Genomic DNA, 18,017 nt, shown 5'->3' with positions numbered 1-18,017 from the left:
TGATTTCAACATTTGACTCAACTGTCAGCTTTGAAACATTTAGAGCTTCGTTGTGAAAATAAATGCAATTTATATAGCACCAAGCCATAACAGAGGTTCTCATTGCACTTTCCCTATAGAGCAGGTCTAGACCGTACTCTTTTATATTAATTTATAATAAAGTTTCCCCCGGAATTAATTAAGTCCTATCTGATCTGTTCAGAACTCTTATCTGATTGTAATTATGCTGAAAATAGAGAATTGAGTTAGTGACTATCAGCAGTTGATTTCCACATAACATCCTTAAAATTTAAAAAAAAAAAAAAAAAAAACAGTCAATGAAACTTACACCCCATAATTCCAAAGCGTAGCAGCATGTATGTCAGTTTTATTTAAATTTGTTTTCATGCTGTGGTAGATTTATTAAAATAAAACATTTCCTTCATTTTAGTTGATCAGTCTGAAGTGATGAGTCAAACTGCTAACTGATGTCTTTTCCCTTTTTTATTGATCCTGACTCATCTGTATCCATCTCTTTATGAACATGACTGAAGACGACAAATACAGAAAACAAAGACTTTAATTTGAAATTACAAACCGGCTTCCTGTTCAGGTATTTACAGCTGAAAAAACATCAAAGATCTCTATAAAAAAACAAAAACCATCCTCTTCTTTCTGCATTTATGCAGTCCATTATTAGACTCCCAGAATGCTTTGTGTTCAGACAGGTGACAGTAGGCGGAGTCTGACAGTTTCCTGTTCACCTGTTGATCTGCCGTCCTCACTCTGACATGTCCGCGTCTTTCTGTTTCTTCTTCTTTTTCTTCTTTTTGGCACTTTCAACCTGCACAAACAGGTAAATTAATAATTTAATATGTAACACATCTGAACATGTATGTTTGGTTTATTTTCAGACTGATTATTATGGTTTACTAATTGAAGTTTCATATTAATCAGCTGTTCAATCAAAAACAAAACATGTATTGAAAATGTTTCTTCAGTTTGATCAACAGATTCAGTTTAAAAAAAAGGTTCTGTTTCTTTTCATGTAAACCACAGAAGTGATGCTGTTGAAGTTTTAATGTATGTAAATGTTTTAATACATTTACTGCATGAGCTGCAGTCTTTAGGGCATCATGTGATGTTTCTGTACAGTGAATCATTATGGGATATTGGCAGTTTTGTGTCATGTGACCCTCCTGACTGCAGGTGGAGATATTAGTTGTCTGTTTTTTAAAGTCACATGGATGTTTCGCTATTGAAAACCTTGTAGGTCCAAATGTTGCATCACTCAAGTTTGGGAACTGCCTCTTTATCTTCACTTAAACAAAAAACAACTCACCTCTGTCTCAGGCTCCGCCCCCTCCTCAGGCTCCACACCATCAGGCCCCGCCTCCTCCAGTTTCACCCTCTTCTCTTTCTTTTTCTTCTTCTCTTTCTTCACGTCCTGTGCAGACGGCGTGCTAGGCATCGTCGCTTCACTGTCGCTGTCCGTCGCTTCCCTCTTCCTCTGCAAGGCACAAAGGTCAACCGTCAAACTCATCGCCTCACTGATCGGTGAACACGAATTCTGATCAGAAACAAACTGAAATTGTTACTGAAATCAGGTAGTTCCACTCTGGACAACAGGTGGCCACGGGCACGGACTGACACCGACAGGTAAAACACCTTTTTAAATGTTCTTACATGTTTGATGATGTCAGCAGGTTCAATACAAACACCACGTCTGATTCAACCAATCAAAAGAGACTGATGGCCTGTGACACCGCCTAAAGGCAAGTGTTTGAACTGTTGGTGTAAATATGACCAAATGATACTGATTAAATATTGATTGATACCTCGGATCAATTTACAGTTTAAGCAAATTAGAAAATTTCTTATTTCTTTTCAGAGCCTGACCGACATGGGATTCCGATACCGACTTTAGAGGGGAAACACTCAGATGTGGCAGCCGATGGCGAATTTTTGAGCTGGAATAAAAATAGACTTTCTATGTGGATCGTGCACCGACATGCCTTTGCAAAAAAGGTACTCTGATGGCTGCTCTCTTAAACAACTTACAGAATATTTAACTTATCTATTCTTTGTTTAACATGTTAAATTTAACATGTACATTGTCAGCCAATTCTAGGAATAAACACTGAAAAAGAGAATAAAAATAGCTGAATAAACATCAGTACTGTTCAGTAACAGTCAATTGCTTAAGTAGCAGAAAATGCCATGAAAATACTCAAGTACCTCTAAATTGTACTAAATGTACTTCGTTACACTCCACCACTGCTCTCTACTAAACCACATATTCTCTGCTCTATCAAGATTCATGCTGCAGCTTTGTTCCAGTTCTGAACCATCATTTCAATGGATTTAACTCCAATTAAACACTTTCAGCTGCTGCCGAGTCTAGCGATGAACAGCGACTGCTATAAATGTTAGCGGGAAAACAAACAAAACACACACTGACTTCAATACGAGAACGTTATTTACTTTCCAGCATTGCATCTCACCAGCTAGGTAACAATGTAGCGTTTACACTCAGACTCAAACCATGAGTGATGGGACGGTTGTCATAGTCAGGGTTATATATTAGTTATATTGAAAGGGGGAAATTGGGTTCATTGTTTATTAATTTCCCAGCAACTGACTGAATACACCGTTTTGCCTCCGTTACATCTGCTCAGCTGTGCACACGACACTTTTCTACCTGTGCGGCGCAGTGCTGAGGATTGTAGCCACAGCCGACCACTTTTTAATGCGTCTGTTCAGAACACGGTGGTTTGTGTTGCTAGTTGTCATTTTTGTGCTGTTTATAGTTTGTCAGTGATGTGGCTGTGCTTTGTTTTTTAAAAATCGGCTCATCAGTTAACATACGCCGATAAATCGTTGGGCTCTATTTATTTTCATAAATTTCTTTTAGTGAAACACCAGAACTGGTTTCTGCAAGTCACTGGTCTGAAGGACTTGAATAAATTATTCTGATGAAGTGATTGGTCGTCTGATAAGGTGAGTTTACCTTTGCTGAAGCATCACATGACTCCTCAGGCACCTTGGAGACGCTGCCAATCAAAAGAAAGTTGTTAGTGAACAAGGTTTTAAAGATGTTTTATCTCAACATTTAAACTGCACAGCAGTGTGATGTCACCAGTCAGTGTGACAGCACTGCTGTGACATCAGTCAGGTGACATTGTTCTCAGGTGAGCTGCATCTCAGCAAACAGCAGAATGAAGAAGCTCAAACCTGAAAGTTCCTGTAGCAGACTGACTCCCTCAGAGAGCACGTCAGCTCGGTGAGGGATAACTGTCTGCACTTGACCTAAGATACACCTGCCCATCACACCACCCGTCTGTACTACTAACACACCTGTTTATCTGCCCCCACCCCCTTACCTGTAATCGACGTACTGGTTCCTCCAGTCGTTCGGCGTGCTGCCGTTGGGTTTCCCGTGTTTATCAAGGAGTCCTTTCTGAATCATCATCTTCTTCTGACTCGCCTGATTTACCAAACAAACTTGTTATTACAGATACTAAAATACTTTAAGAAACTTTATTATTAAAACATTCTGAGACTACAGGCAGAGGTTTTAATCACTTTGATCAGAGGGGATCAATAACCTCAGGCGTACCTTTGGACCCAGACCCCACTTCCGAGGATACGTGTCTCTCTCCATGATCACCCTCTTTATCTTCGCCACAACACCGTGATCACATGTGGAGATCACAGCTGTCGTCATCAGAGCAACAGCTGGAGGAGAAAACCCTCATTAATAATTCACACCACATGTAATAATAATAGTAGTAATAATAATAATAATAATAATAATAATAGTAATAATAATAATTATTATTATTTAATCTGACTAGTTTATTAATCTCAATGACCTAAATGTGTTCTAACATCCAGGGAAGCCATCAGAAAAGGGTGATAGATAGAAAGTCATCACGGCCCGAGAGCTACTGACGCTACTCAACTCATCATGTGGCTTCACCTGCAACACACCTGTACATACGCACATCCCGTCTCACCTGTGCAGATGGCCTCGCCCTTGGTTGTTATGACAACGATGTCCTGGTTCAGCTCGATGCCGTCTTCGTACCTGAGGACACCTGGCAGCATGATCTTGGCCCCGTAACAGATGGCGTTCACCTGGAGAGACAGTCACTCGGGTTTATTTCATTAATAAAATAAACTCAGTGTCCAGTTTATTAGGAACGCCGAGCGTTTCACAGATGTCTGTAGGGAAACAGTTTCAGAAGAGGAAGACTCACAGCGCTGTCCTTCATCACCAGACGTTTGTAAGACACCAGCAGTTTCTCCAGAGGGAAGACGACTCTCCTCAGATACGACTCGTCTTTGTTGTGATCAAACTGCCACTGAGCGTCCAGAACGTCGTGCATCGTCACCATGTGGTCCTAAAACGTAAAGTCAGACTAAAAAAGGTTGTACATGTGATGATATAATGACGTCAGCAGCAGTGGGTGTGATGTCAGCAGCGTTGAGGCTCCACAGTCTCTACAAATGATGCAATCTGTGTCTCTGCTGCCGGTTTCTGTTCCAAAGTTTAATTACCAGACCTGCACAGACCAGCAGGACTGAACTCAACACTTTGAATCTGACCCCAGAGAGTGACATCAGAGCTCTGAGGTGAATAGGAAGTGATGCTGACCTTCTCTCCCATGACTCCAGATCGGACTCTCCTCAGTTCCTGCATCTGACCTCCAACCCCGAGCATCAGACCCAAGTGGACACACAGAGTCCGGATGTAAGTTCCTGCCTCACAGCTCACCCAGAAGATACCTGGAACAGAATCACGTGACCTCTGACAAACTGATCTGAGTGATTAAACCACGACCCCGCTGTAGAAACAACCCAAAACATTAAAAATAAGCAAAAAATGAAAAAAAAAGTCAGTCTGAACAGACTTTCCATTGATTCATTCAAGTTAAAATTTAAAATTGATTTATCAAAATCGACAGAATGAAACATTTTAAAAAGCTGTTAACAGATTTAAACCAAAATTAACATCTGAACGCTCAGGTTCAACAAAACGCCTCATTTATGCTTTCATCATCGACAGGCGTGTATTGATTATTGATCTTACCCAGTCTCCTCTCAGGGTCGTATTCGATCAGTTTGCTCTCGTAAATCGTGCGGACTCTCAGCTGACGTTTGACCGCAGCGATCAGTGGCGGTCGCTGGAACAGAGCACCGGTCAGCGTCTCCAACGCCTGCAGACATACGATGAGTCAGCGACGGTCATGACTGCCGCAGCCGGCCAATCAGAGCAAGAACCAGAACAATCTCAGGAAAATAGCTAATCAATATTTTTCTGACCAGTATTGTGATTGTTTTCTAGAAATTGAACTGCAGGTCTGTTCATGATTATACTTAACAGTCTAATTTATCTTGTTTCTGCATCGAGAGAATCAAAGTAGTGCAGCCGCTTCTTGTGTCAGTCCTCCAGAGTTCAGACAAACTGGAGCCCATGATTCAATTTTTTATTAAAATTAGAATCAAACTCTGAACTTGTTTTTTAAAAATCTCTAATCAATATAATTTTTTTTAAAATAATCGATCAGCCGTGACAGCGAGCACCTAGCAGCAGGAAGTTTTCAGACTTACCCGAGCCAGAGTGTGTTCGCTCTCTATCGCATTGTGCAGCCGAACGATACCCACATACTCTTTACCTGCAACACACACAGAGAGTAGTGAGGAGGGCCGCTGGGTTTTACTGTGCTCACACGCCTGCCAGCCGGGTGGAGACATTCAGTATTACAGATTCATTGTAAAACGTATCAGTCACAGGACAAAGTTATAGAAGCTTTCTTCTGTAACAAGAAGGAAGTTGTCAACTCTGTACCGGCACTCTGCTGGGACTTGACCAATCGCGTGGCTCGATCCACACAGACGATCAGACAGCCGGTGACCTTCGGGTCAAGCGTCCCGCTGTGACCCGTCTTCTCCACGCGCAGGATCCTCCTGATCCACGCCACAACCTCGTGAGACGACGGGTTCGCCGGTTTGTCCAGGTTGATGAAGCCCGACCTGACAGGAAGCAGGAAGTAGAATCAACACGTGTTTGGATGTTTCTGTGCCGAGAGCTCAGAGCGTTGACAGCACGTTAGCGTAGCATTTATCTGAAGGTTACCTGACATAATCCTGGATGTTTCTCTTCAGAGGGTTGCTGCCGTTTGGTAGAGGAGTGTAATGAGCCGTCCGGATGTTCAATTTATCAAAATTCTGCAGGAGACAAAAGTCAATTTATCATCAAACTACTACTTCGTGGGTCTGACTAGTTTTTTTCACTTCCTGTATGAAGAGGATTAACAGGAAGTCGTTTAATATTTTAATGTTAATGTGCATTATTAACTTTATGAACAGATAAAAGTAACTGCTGTTTTATATTTTATTTTTAACACCTTTATAAACAAACAATCTGTCCTGTCTTCCTTAAGTCTCTGCATCGTGTGATCAGAACAGTACATCGTCTTGGCGGCGGTCAAGTCGAGTCGTTCTCTCCGTGCAGTTTCGGGTCATCGTCCGGCAGAACGCCGGGACAACGCCGGCACCGTGGTGGAGAGGCCCGGCCCCCAGAACAGGGGCGGAGGCAGAGACTACGACAAGAGGGCCACTCAGAGAATGGATAAACTGATTCATCACTTCACACGCTTTAGACTCCAGAAAATATATATATACAGCCAGCAGCTAAAGAGCTAATATTTATATTTTACTATTATCTGCAACACGACACCACTGATCACAGGCGTAGACACATCTTCAGTTTTATCAGTGAAACATCTTTTTTTTTTTTAGATCAACAACAAATGAGTAAAAACTGATGATTCTGGTCTTCGTAATCTTCGTAAAAGTCTTTGTAATCAAACCAGAAGCAGCTCAGATCTGCTGGTAATAAACTGCATGTTTGTTCTCTGCATACATATTTATATTATACATATTACATTATATGACTGAACACTACGTATGAAATCCTGAATGCAGCAAAGTGTTTCAGTATATATCAACACTAACATCCCACGGTGACTCATTTCCACCTGAAAATTAACTCCAAATATAGACGCCAGTCATGCAGCAGCATTTTAAGCAAAAGTTAAAACTAATCAAGACAAAGAAAATGACACCACGTGATTGATTTCTATGTGCTTTACCTTCAGTAACAGAGGCCACTGGGACGTGTCCAGAGACGCGACTTTAGACTCTGGTTTGATGAAGAAGTCTCCGCTCTCTTGGATCTCCTGTTAAACAAAAATGAATAACACGTTTATCTTCATGCAGAAGAAAATAAAGTGAACCCCAGCTGGTTAAACTTCACACTCACCCCGACTTCGTCTTCACTGACTGTCTTCGCCTTCTTCTTTTTCTTCTTCACCGACGCTGCTGAAACACAATCAAACGGCCAAACTGATTCTTTAACCAGGAAAAACCATGACGGCACTCCTGAACTCAAAACCTGGAGTCAGCGAGTTAAAATCCCTAAAATGTGGTGCTGAAATAATATCAAGAAGTTCTAATAGTTTCATTTAAAGAGAAAAATACATTTTACTGCCTTACTGTGTATTATCCTGCTGTAATTATTTTATGAGGCTGAATTAATTTGAATTAAAGATAAATGTTATGAAAATTATCTCAAAACATTTATAATAGGTGTTTCAGAATTTCCACCAGAAACTGAAAAATAAAGTTTGCTGTTTTCTTTTCTGTCTCTTGTGTTTTATCTCCGTTTCTTTAAAGTCTGTTAGTCAGATTATTAGTGAGAAGCAGCCCACGTGGCCTCTCCCACATGTGGCTGTTAGCATCAGGCTAACATACAGTGCTAGCAGGCCAGTCTGACTTGATAAAACAAAAACCGATAATTAATCTACATGTATGGAAGCTAAGATCGACACAAACAAGTGATCAGATTTTAAATCAATAACTGGATTTGGACTTTCCTGTGACGTTAAACGGTTAGCAGAGACCCTCAGATTCAGCCTGGATGAAAACACGCGGTTCAACATTCACTGACACTTTACAGTTAAACCTCCTAACTGTGTCTCATACTTGTATTTTATTATTACAGGTTCATAACCGGTGAGCAGAGAGCCGCGAGCCGCGTGCAGGCAGCCGCGTGCAGGGAGCCGCGAGCCGGGAGCCGCGTGCAGGCCCTCCGGCTGTAAAAGCTCCAGCGTTCAGCACATTACTGCCGGTCGGCCGGAGAAACACATGCCGAACTAACAAGCAGAGTGAGAACTAAAAACAAGAGCAACACACAAACCCAAAGGCTGAATAACTTTACTATAAAAAAAAATATATTTATTCCCCTTTTCTCAATGCAGTTCGGCGTCAAACGCAGACAAACTTTCCGTGATGAGAAATTAAAAAAATCAACAGCAACATATCCGGTTTTTGTACTTTAATCAGGTTCAGTTACACATTATGTTATAAGTTTAAATTGTCAGGTTAGTAAAAGTTGCGATATTTTCAGTAAAACGTAACGTGCAGCACACCCACCTTCTGTGTCCGCCATCTTGAAATGAAAGACTGAGCGCACAGAGCGTCCACTTTCTTCTTCCGGCTCCTGCTCCTTCTTCTTCTACTACTATCCGGCAGGATGTACTCCGACAGGTGCAGTGCTGCCCCCCACAGGTGGCAACACCCACTGTCAGACTCACTCTAACGTCAGTCAAGTTAACTCTGAGTTGATTAACATAAACATTAGGCTATCTTTGTTTTTTTAATAAAGTAGTATGAATAAATCAGTATCATGTCTGTGTCCCAGAAACAATACAAATACACCCTAAAAACAAAGAAAGAACAACACACCAGGAAGAAGCTCCAGCCGGCTCTGGGAGAAACACCCTGAACAAAAACCAGCAAGATAAATTGGCAATTCAAGATGGCAATACTTGGATTAATCACTTTAGTGAATTGTATAGTAATATTACAAGAAACAATGATCAATACAATATATACACTAAATGGAAAACTCTGGAGGCGGTGATAAAAAAGCCAGAACCCTGTGGATTACCCAATAACAGACAACAAACTAATAGAAATCATCCAATCCCTGAAAACAAAAAGGCTTGTGGATCTGATCCTCAACGAAATCATCAAATACTCAGACCATAAAATCTAATTGGCTGTACTCAAACTATTCAATACAATTCTATAATTTCCTCTTTGATAAAGCTTGTAGTAGGGGCTGGCTCAGGTGAGTCCTGAACCATCCCTTAGTCATGCTGCTGGAAATGGAAATAGTGGTAATTTAAGCAGTTCAGGGGCAGAGTCTGATGAAAAGGCAAAGAGAGCTAGGGCCTATCTAAGCCCAAAACAAGGACTGGAACGTCACGACCGAGTTTGTTGAGCATTTCCATCTCTTATCTAAAATATGGCTCCAGACTATAGCTTACACTTGTAATCCCTTATGAACCTTCACGTAGTCTGAGATCTTCGGGCAGAGGTCTCCTGTCTGTTCCTGAGTCCAGGATGGAAACTAAGGGGGACAGAGCTTTGGCCATCAGGGCCCCGAGGATCTGGAACAACCTGCCCGAAGACATCAGGCCGTCTGAGTCAGCCGAGCAGTCACCTGAACTGTTTATTTTACTGTTTATTTTATTGCTTTTGTGTATTTTATGTGTTTTATTTCTTAATATTTCATCATTCACTGTGGTATTTTATTTCTCTTGTTGTGAAGAACTTTGTACTTTGTTTTGATAAGTGCTCTATAAATAAAGTTTCATTATTATTATTATTATCGGTGGCTAAAGCTCTGGAAAAGGATGTAGTGAAGTGAAGTTTGTAAAGCACTTGAATAACAAGCGTATACTTGTACATGCAGCGAGTCAAGAACAACAAAACGCTCTGCTGAAAATGACTACACTGGATGGTAAAAAAGTAAAAACCCACGAACCGGGCTCAGCTGCTAGATACAGGGGAGTCACATCTGGGATACCACTGTCTGTCTCAGTGGAGGATACCAAACTGAAAGGAGGGAAAGTGCTTGATGCTAAACGTATTAATACTAAAAGAGATAGAGAAAGAGCAGAAACGCTGCCAGTAACCATCGACTTTGAAAACAACCTCCCAAGAAAAGTTATGCTGGGCTTCTTCAGCTTCATTCCTCCGGCATGAAGATGCTTTACATGTCAAAGAACGAGGCATACTGTCAAAGAAAGATGTGCGAGACGTGGAGGGAATCATGCATTTGGAAAGTGTGGGAAAGATGTGCCAGTTAAATAATAGATATGGAAAAAGCCAAGCTCCTAGGAAGAGTCTTTGCCAGCGTTCACAGTGGAAATCACCTCACTGAGAGACAGAAAGGAAAGAAGAAGTCCTGAAAGATCATGAGAAGGTGCTGGTAAAGAGGCAGAAACCAGCTCCGCTCTGGATGTGGACTTCACCTTGAGGGAAACGAGAAGGGCGGCAGATGTTCTGCTCCGGGACGAGATCAGCTGAGTTATGCTGTGTTCGGTCAGTTACCAGAGGGAGCGTTACGGACAGAGGGAAGACTACCTGTGAAGTGGAGGATGGCGTGAATCTGACCATTCGCTAACCCAGGAAAGACCTACAGCACCAGCCTCACACACTGTCAATGGATGGAAAAAATGAGTGTCTACAGGTGATCATACTTTTTAGAAAAAGGAAGAACCACAGCAGACGTTCTAATTAAAGTAAGTCATGAAATTGCAAAGACCCTTGATATGAAGGAAATGATGGCTGTAGTTTTCTTTGGCACTGAGAAGCTTCTGATGATGTGGAGAGAAGGTCAACAGGTGGAAGGTTAAGGATCAGGGGTTTTCTGTCAGACACAACATGGCAAGCTAAAGTAGGATCAGAATCAGTCCACTTCTATTAAGATCATGATTAATGATATCTCTGGAAATACAGGGACAGGTGTGCAGTCAGCAGTGTACACGCTGGAACACATCGCTCCCGTGTTGAAACGTTTACAGAAAGCAACAGTCAGTGTAGAGAGACGGTCGTATGGCTGGAGACTCGAACCTTCAGGAGCAGAACCATCAGGCTTTACGCTGCTCAGTGAAGAGAGAACAGCTGACGAGCAGGGGTTCACACTACAGCAAGCCTTTAAATATCTATGGACTGATGAAGAACACACATGGAAGAAGCATACTGAAGATATCGAGGCCAAATGTAAAAAGCTGTTAGATGTAATGATGCTCCGATGAGAGCTGGCTGCATGGTGAATGAAGCAGCAGCAAAACCTCACCTAGAAACGCCGGACAGGACACAACACAGAGCACGAAGACTTCGTTTAGGAGCATTAATGCAGCGCTGGTTGAATCCAGTGGACTGCCTCTGCATCTGAGGAGAACCAAGCTATCTCTAACATGCTGGGTGAGAATCCAGGGAGGAGGAGGAGGAAGCTTAGCATCAACCGTTCTGCAGAACTGTTGGGAATACACAACATTTCCTGGTGAAGGTTTTGGCTGGGACATTAACAAGAACAACAGTCCAGCAGTGATCCATAGCAGCACTGCCCCATGGATATTTCCACAACCCAAAGGAAATCTGCAAACACTAGAAAAGAGGAGAGAGTGGGCAGAGAGGAAGGATAACACTGGGTGCATGGTTCAAGAGTATGTGAAGAAAAGTTACTAGAATTATCGTAATATTTTACAGATGGATCAAAACACTCAGATAAGGAACCTGTAGGGCTGGTACATACCCCCCAGGATCTGACCGAGGAAGTGTTGGAGGATCTCAAACAGGCTCTCAGGACACACAGCAGAGGAGGTTAAACCGGTTAAAGTGCCGCTGCAGTACAAAGTATACAGTCGGGAGAATCGGTCCGGGAGGATCTCAGAGGGAAATGAGACTGCTGATAAACTTACTAAAAATGCACTAAACAAAAATGATAACGACATTTTAGAAATTTGTTTTGGGAGATCAGAAGCAAAGTCACTAACTCATCAGGGAATAATGACATCATGGCAGGAAACAAGGAATAACGGCAGTAAGGGTACAGAATACTATAAAATCCAAAAATCTGTCAGTCAGAAATAATCAGGTAAATGCAGGAAAGAAGATGTTACCTGTGCTAGACTCAGACCAGGACGCACAGGACTCAGTGCTAGCTTGTATACCATGAAACAGTCAGTCAGATAAATGGGAGACTCGTAGCTGGAAGGAATCTGCGGGACGTGCTGATGGGATGAGGAGGTTCAGTGTAGAAAGAGAGAGACTGGAGGGGGTTAGGGGTACAGAGGCAGGGAGCCCCACAGGTCTGTTAGGGACCGGGAGGAACTCTTACATCCCCAAAGGCCTTTATTCAAAGTTTTAAAAGAAGCAGCGTTCATATCTACAACGTAAATCCTTTACAACGTTTCCCCCGTTTGTTAGTTTCGGTTAAAGTCAAGATGTTACACACTCCGATACAGGAGGTGGCGGCACCTTTAACGTTGGTCTGTAGCCCGCCAGAAAAGTTTCTGTCAAGTATCGAAGAAGAAGAAGGAGGAGGAGGAGGAGGAGGAGGAGGAGGAGGAGGAGAAGAAGAAGAAGAAGAAGAAGAAGAAGAAGAAGAAGAAGAGGAGGAGGAGGAGGAGGAGGAGAAGAAGAAGAAGAAGAAGAAGAAGAAGAAGAAGGAGGAGGAGGAGAAGGAGAAGAAGGAGGAGGAGGAGGAGAAGAAGAAGAAGAAGAAGAAGAAGAAGGAGGAGGAGGAGAAGGAGAAGAAGGAGGAGGAGGAGGAGGAGAAGAAGAAGAAGAAGAAGAAGAAGAAGGAGGAGGAGGAGAAGGAGAAGAAGGAGGAGGAGGAGTAGCAGAGAAGAGAAGAGAAGAAGAAGAAGAAGAAGAAGAAGAAGAAGAAGAAGAAGAAGAAGAAGGAGGAGGAGGAGAAGAAGAAGAAGAAGAAGGAGGAGGAGGAGGAGGAGGAGAAGAAGAAGAAGAAGAAGAAGAAGAAGGAGGAGGAGGAGGAGAAGAGAAGAGGAGGAGGAGGAGGAGGAGAAGAAGAAGAAGAAGAAGAAGAAGAAGGAGGAGGAGGAGAAGGAGAAGAAGGAGGAGGAGGAGGAGAAGAAGAAGAAGAAGAAGAAGAAGAAGGAGGAGGAGGAGGAGGAGAAGAAGAAGGAGGAGGAGGAGGAGAAGAAGAAGAAGAAGAAGAAGAAGAAGAAGAAGAAGAAGAAGAAGAAGAAGAAGGAGGAGGAGGAGAAGAAGAAGAAGAAGAAGGAGGAGGAGGAGGAGAAGAAGAAGAAGAAGAAGAAGAAGAAGAAGAAGTAGGAGGAGGAGGAGGAGAAGGAGAAGAAGAAGAAGGAGGAGGAAGAGGAGAAAGAGAACAGATCGATCAGCGGAACAGATCGATCAGCAGGAGGCGCTAACTCGCTGCTGAGGAGGAGGAGCTTCACCGCAGAAGAAGAAGAGGAGCAGGAAGTGTAAAGTTGATCGTCAACGTGAGCTGTGAGGATTTATCGATCGGATGGATGGTGAGTGAAGATCTGCAGACTGATCACGCGCTCTATAATCGATCTACAGCTCTGTCGGATGTTACTGTAACGGATTCATTGATCAATAGCTGTTTTAACCTGAAGATGAAACCCGCGCGAGTCTCCGCTTGTTAAACAACGTCAATCAGCTGATCAGTCGATGTAGACTATCGATCCGACTGTTTAAACTGTTACAACAGAACGGAACCGGTTCCGGTTGGGTCTCAGTTCTTTACGAAGACTTCCGGTCAGTCCGCAACACACCGCGGATGAGATCATAAAGAGAAACACGCAAAGGAAACATTTGTTTCTAAACACATTCTGAATGTTAGAGATGTGTTGCTTAAAACAAGTTACAAAGCCTGTTGACTGTGTAGTTCTGAAGTGTGAAAAGATTATTTTTTAAAATTATATTAAAATTACACCTGTTGTTTATCAGCACTGCGCGTGCGTCTGATGACAGAACCGTTTTCAACAACAAACACTTCTCTTCATTAAACTACTGACGTGACGTGACGTGACGTGTTCATTTTTACTGTGAAGACAAATGTCTCTGTGCTGGGAACATGTGACGTCACTCAGGTGAGGTTGTTTAACTTCAGGGCTGAGGGGAGACACTGTCACGTGTTCATTTATCTCTGAACCTGCATCAGATTTATTGTTTACTTTTTATTTCTATTATTCTCCCTTCCTGCCTCTCAGGTCAGTCAGGTGACATCACAGTGACCTCAGCAAACAGGAAGTGCTCTGCTGTCACAGGAAGTGCCCGAAAGATCAAAGACAATGCAGCCGACTGGCACAACCTGATGATGAGGTGGGAAAAACTCAACGAGGATGGATTCGACGTGGCAGGAAACATCGTCAACATCAGACTTACTCGGTCAGTTTATTAGTTTAGCTCGATTCTTTATGATACTACATTTGATTTTCTCTAGCTTTAAATGAAACACGACGGACTAACAGGCAGGTAAATTCAACAGCAGTGTAAATATTCACAGAGCTTTCTCTTCAATCTGTTTGTCGTCAGAGATTTAGAGATTGAACCCTGGAAGTGATGCAGATTGATGAGCAGCTGCAGACACGTTGCATCTGTCACATATAGACAGTTTTAAACAGCATGCGGACATGTTTACTTCAGGGAGAGCAGTTTTAATATAGTTTGAATCTGAACACGGAGTGTGATTCTTCAGACTTTAATCAGAAGAAATGATTTTAGTCAAACTGCTAACCCACTGTCTGACTTCCTGTGTGACATTTACCTGGTCAGAAGCTTCGCCTGCGGGACTTCCTGTCAGTGGATTACTGACATATAACGTCTGGAAATCCTCATTATAATGCGTTTTTTAATGATTAGCATCAGTGTGTGTGACCTGACTTTCTGTTCACTCTGACCTGTTGGAGGATGTGGATTTAACAATTGAATTTTTAACAGTTTTTATTACTTTTCTCTCCTTCAGTTCTCAGAGCGATCAGCTGCTGCTGGTGGGCGAATCTTCATCACCTTCATCGTCTTCATCAGCTCCGTCGCAGCAGACAGGTGGAGCTGCGGAGCTGCAGGATGAATGCTGCAAACTGCAGTACATCATTGACAAAATGGTGATGCTTCATTTACTGTAACTTCATTGAACTTCATTTAACTGAGTCACATTCAGTTTAATTTTATTTATATATTCATAGCAGAAGTTATCTCATTGCACTTTTCCTACAGAGCAGGTCCAGACCGAACTCTTTATATTATGTACAGAGACCCAACAAATCCCACCATGAGCAAGCACTTGGCCACAGTGGCAAGGAAAAACTTCCTTTAGGAGGCAGAAAACTTGAACAGAACCTATAAGAATTTAAAATAACAATAATGTAGTGGTAATAATATTAATATTAATAAATTGATAATAGTAATACCAATGATGTTAATAATAATAATAATAATAATAAAATAATAATAATAATAATAGTGTGGTTATTGAGCAGGAACACGGGGGCAGCAGGTGGCCCACAACCACAGATCCAGACTCTGCAGCTCCGGAGGCAGAAATACCTGCTGAAAGCAACAGAAGGAGAGAGGAGAGAGACGAGAAAGCACAGAACTACGGGAGAGAGAAGATGTCGAGTTAGTAACATGCAGTAATGGGATAAACATGCATACAGATGGAGAGGGAGAGGAGGAGAGAGGTGCATCATGGGAAGTCTCCCAGCAGTCTAGGCCTATAGCAGCATAACTAAGGGATGGTTCAGGACTCACCTGAGCCAGCCCTAACTATAAGCTTTATCACAGAGTTAAGTCTTAAGCCTACTCTTAAATGTGGAGATGGTGTCTGCCTCCCGAACCCAAACTGGGACCTGGTTCCACAGAGAGGAGCTTGATACCTGAAGGTTCTGGCTCCCGGTCTACTTTTGGAGACTCTAGGAACCACCAGGAACCCTGCATCCTGGGAGTGCAGTGTTATAGTCGGGTAATAAGGTATTATGAGCTCTGTAAGATATGATGGTGCCTGATCATAGTTTCACCAAAATCAGTGAACACAGTCAGAAAGTTGTCTGTGCAGTAATCCAGCAGTCAGGGAGGCCTGGCCGCCTTCTCGCCTTTCTGCCGCCGGCGGACGACGCACACGAGCAAAGCAGCAGGTGTTCAAGCAGGTGGCGTCCTGACTGAAGACCCGCCGTGATGAGAGCACTGACAGATAACATTTTCATTTTCACGTTGACACGTAAATGCAAAGACTGAGGCGCTGTTTTGCTTATTGCATTTGAATGTTGTCCATATAAGTATGTGGAAATGAAAATGATGAATGAAATTGGATTTTTACATTTTTATTTTTACTCAAATAACACATACATATGTGGAAAATTGTGCTATTGTGGAATTACATTTTCATTTTCAAGTCTACATTATTATTTCTCTTTCTGTTCTATTAGTGCTTCTCTTCCTGTGTGCGCTGACGTGACAGTGAGCAGCTGTAACGAAAGAGTTTCCTCTCAGGGATCAATAAAGTATTCTGATATCTGCAGAAGGCGGCGTGATGTGGATCAGAACTTGTGGCCAAATGCAGAAGACAGGGTTAATCAGCACTGTTGCATTTCTATATCTGTAGCTCTCTCATACAAGTATGTATAGTGAATATGTGTCGGTTTGTGTTGCATTACTGGAGTTACTTTAGTTTAATTTTGTGCACTTGGAATTGCTCCCTGCAAAATGGCAAATAGTAAAGTCCAGTGAAGCATATCGCAGCATTTCTGAGTCATCTCTGTGACAAACTGAGGCAGCATGCGATAAAGAAGTGACCTTATTTTTGTTGTAATGGAATCTTAGTTTATGCTAAATAAATGAATAAAAGATATTTCAAAGACAACAGTGACACTAATTGCAATGCTGCCTGTTGTTGACTGTTTTTAACGGTCATTATAAAATGCGAGAAAGTGTTGGCAGACAAATGTTGTCAGTGTTCTGGTCCCAGAGTTGATCCTGGGATGTCAGAAGTGTTTCGGTTGCATCAGGTCGTTTTGGATGTGAGAAACTGTTGAGCGGACTGTGTGAAGAGTTTTGAAAAAGGGAACTCGGTATAAAGAAACGTGAGTTAGCAATTGTAAAAAAGTAAGATTTTAAACTAACGTTAACGTGAGTTTTTCCCGTGTTTGTTTCTGATGTTGACCAGCGTTTGTCTTCTTCCTGTCAGGCCGTCGTGGTGGCGAAGATGGAGCGCCTGATGATGTCACAGCACGGCGTCCGGGATCTGGAGGAGTTTCAGTTCGGACCTGAAGGAAGAAAGTTTCCTCTGTTTCACGGCTGGAACACCAAACACTTCGGTGAGTTTACCTGTTCACTGCAACACACCTGAGTGATGTCAGCACACTCACCTGTTCACTGTGACACAGTGATGTCAGCAGACGTCTTGTTTCAGAGGAGTCGTCTGGTGTCCTGTGGCAGTCCTTCAGTCAGGAGCTGAAGTTGAAGCAGTCGATCCTGCAGGAACTCGCCCACACTGCTACCTCTGACCTCTGCATGGTCTACCTGTCCTGTTGGCTGAACCAGCCCTTCATCCCCCCCCAGACCAGACTGACCCTGGAGGCTCTGCTGCTGGAGACCGGACACCGCGCACTCTGATGTCACCTGTCCTCCAGAGTTATGTGATCAATGTCAGGGTCATCTCTGAGAGCCCAGCAGTTAGCCTAGCTTAGCTCAGAGACTGGAGGCAGGGGGAAACTGTTAGCCTAGCTGGTTTATTGAGCAGGTGGAGAAACAGAACTGCAAAATGGAGACGTAGTGTTTTTAGCAGAAGGTGGATCTACTTCCTGAGGCTGCAGGTGAACTCAGGGAATCAGCTGATGGACTTTAACTCTAATATGTCTCTTTTCTCTCTGTTATCTTTAGTCTCCAGGTCTGTTTCTGTCAGAGCAGCTCGAGTCTCTGAAGCCTGAAATTCAACGTGAATCTTTATAAATGTCTATATTTAATAACTGACATAAAATAAATAACGTATTTCATTTGTTGCTGACTGTCAGTAACAGTAAAACTAGTTTTGTTGTTTGTTTCTGAAGCAGCAGAAAAAATGCTGCCGTTTTCCTTCTGCTAATATTCAGTGTTCAGGAAATACAAATCCTGAAGTACAAAGTATC

At 42.6% G+C, this 18,017-nt stretch overlaps 2 protein-coding genes and 1 non-coding gene across 5 annotated transcripts; 1 reads left to right on the top strand and 2 right to left on the bottom strand.

Annotated features, from left to right (window-relative positions):
• Positions 1-468: 468 nt before the first annotated feature.
• dkc1 (dyskeratosis congenita 1, dyskerin) lies at positions 469-8,569 on the bottom strand. Of its 2 annotated transcripts, none has more exons than XM_044166577.1 (15): positions 8,482-8,569; positions 7,310-7,368; positions 7,140-7,226; positions 6,122-6,213; positions 5,834-6,018; positions 5,596-5,660; positions 5,075-5,201; positions 4,640-4,770; positions 4,242-4,385; positions 3,999-4,119; positions 3,599-3,717; positions 3,363-3,466; positions 2,990-3,032; positions 1,322-1,489; positions 469-823 (listed from the first exon to the last, which is right to left on the bottom strand). In XM_044166577.1, the coding sequence occupies exons 1-15, from the start codon at positions 8,495-8,497 to the stop codon at positions 761-763; spliced, it is 1,524 nt and encodes a 507-aa protein (XP_044022512.1). In that variant the 5' UTR covers positions 8,498-8,569; the 3' UTR covers positions 469-760. The 2 variants fall into 2 exon arrangements, with proteins under 2 accessions (XP_044022512.1, XP_044022513.1); XM_044166578.1 differs by having other exon boundaries at positions 7,310-7,365; positions 8,482-8,512.
• LOC122862528 lies at positions 3,880-3,956 on the bottom strand. Its single transcript, XR_006374761.1, has one exon. It is a non-coding gene; the product is annotated as a small nucleolar RNA SNORD83 (small nucleolar RNA).
• A 4,691-nt stretch (positions 8,570-13,260) lies between the features above and the next one.
• LOC122861377 (cyclin-dependent kinase 2 interacting protein) lies at positions 13,261-17,917 on the top strand. 2 transcript variants are annotated; one of them, XM_044165621.1, is made up of 5 exons: positions 13,261-13,403; positions 14,106-14,283; positions 14,861-14,999; positions 17,078-17,207; positions 17,303-17,917. In XM_044165621.1, the coding sequence occupies exons 1-5, from the start codon at positions 13,397-13,399 to the stop codon at positions 17,503-17,505; spliced, it is 657 nt and encodes a 218-aa protein (XP_044021556.1). In that variant the 5' UTR covers positions 13,261-13,396; the 3' UTR covers positions 17,506-17,917. The 2 variants fall into 2 exon arrangements, with proteins under 2 accessions (XP_044021556.1, XP_044021557.1); XM_044165622.1 differs by lacking the exon at positions 13,261-13,403 and adding an exon at positions 13,411-13,985.
• Positions 17,918-18,017: the final 100 nt, after the last annotated feature.

This window comes from Siniperca chuatsi, linkage group LG15 (assembly GCF_020085105.1).
Source record: "Siniperca chuatsi isolate FFG_IHB_CAS linkage group LG15, ASM2008510v1, whole genome shotgun sequence".
In the NCBI taxonomy this organism is placed as follows: domain Eukaryota; kingdom Metazoa; phylum Chordata; class Actinopteri; order Centrarchiformes; family Sinipercidae; genus Siniperca; species Siniperca chuatsi.
Note: the sequence above shows the minus strand (reverse complement) of the source record. Positions and strands in the feature narration are given on the sequence as shown.

Coding starts and splice junctions, on each gene's coding strand:
- LOC122861377 (XM_044165621.1), top strand. Junction 14,284..14,860: donor GTCAACATCAGACTTACTCG/GTCAGTTTATTA, acceptor TCTCTCCTTCAG/TTCTCAGAGCGATCAGCTGC. Junction 17,208..17,302: donor CTGGAACACCAAACACTTCG/GTGAGTTTACCT, acceptor GTCTTGTTTCAG/AGGAGTCGTCTGGTGTCCTG.
- dkc1 (XM_044166577.1), bottom strand. Junction 5,661..5,833: donor CAAGTCCCAGCAGAGTGCCG/GTACAGAGTTGA, acceptor TGTGTGTTGCAG/GTAAAGAGTATGTGGGTATC. Junction 3,467..3,598: donor AGTGGGGTCTGGGTCCAAAG/GTACGCCTGAGG, acceptor TTGGTAAATCAG/GCGAGTCAGAAGAAGATGAT.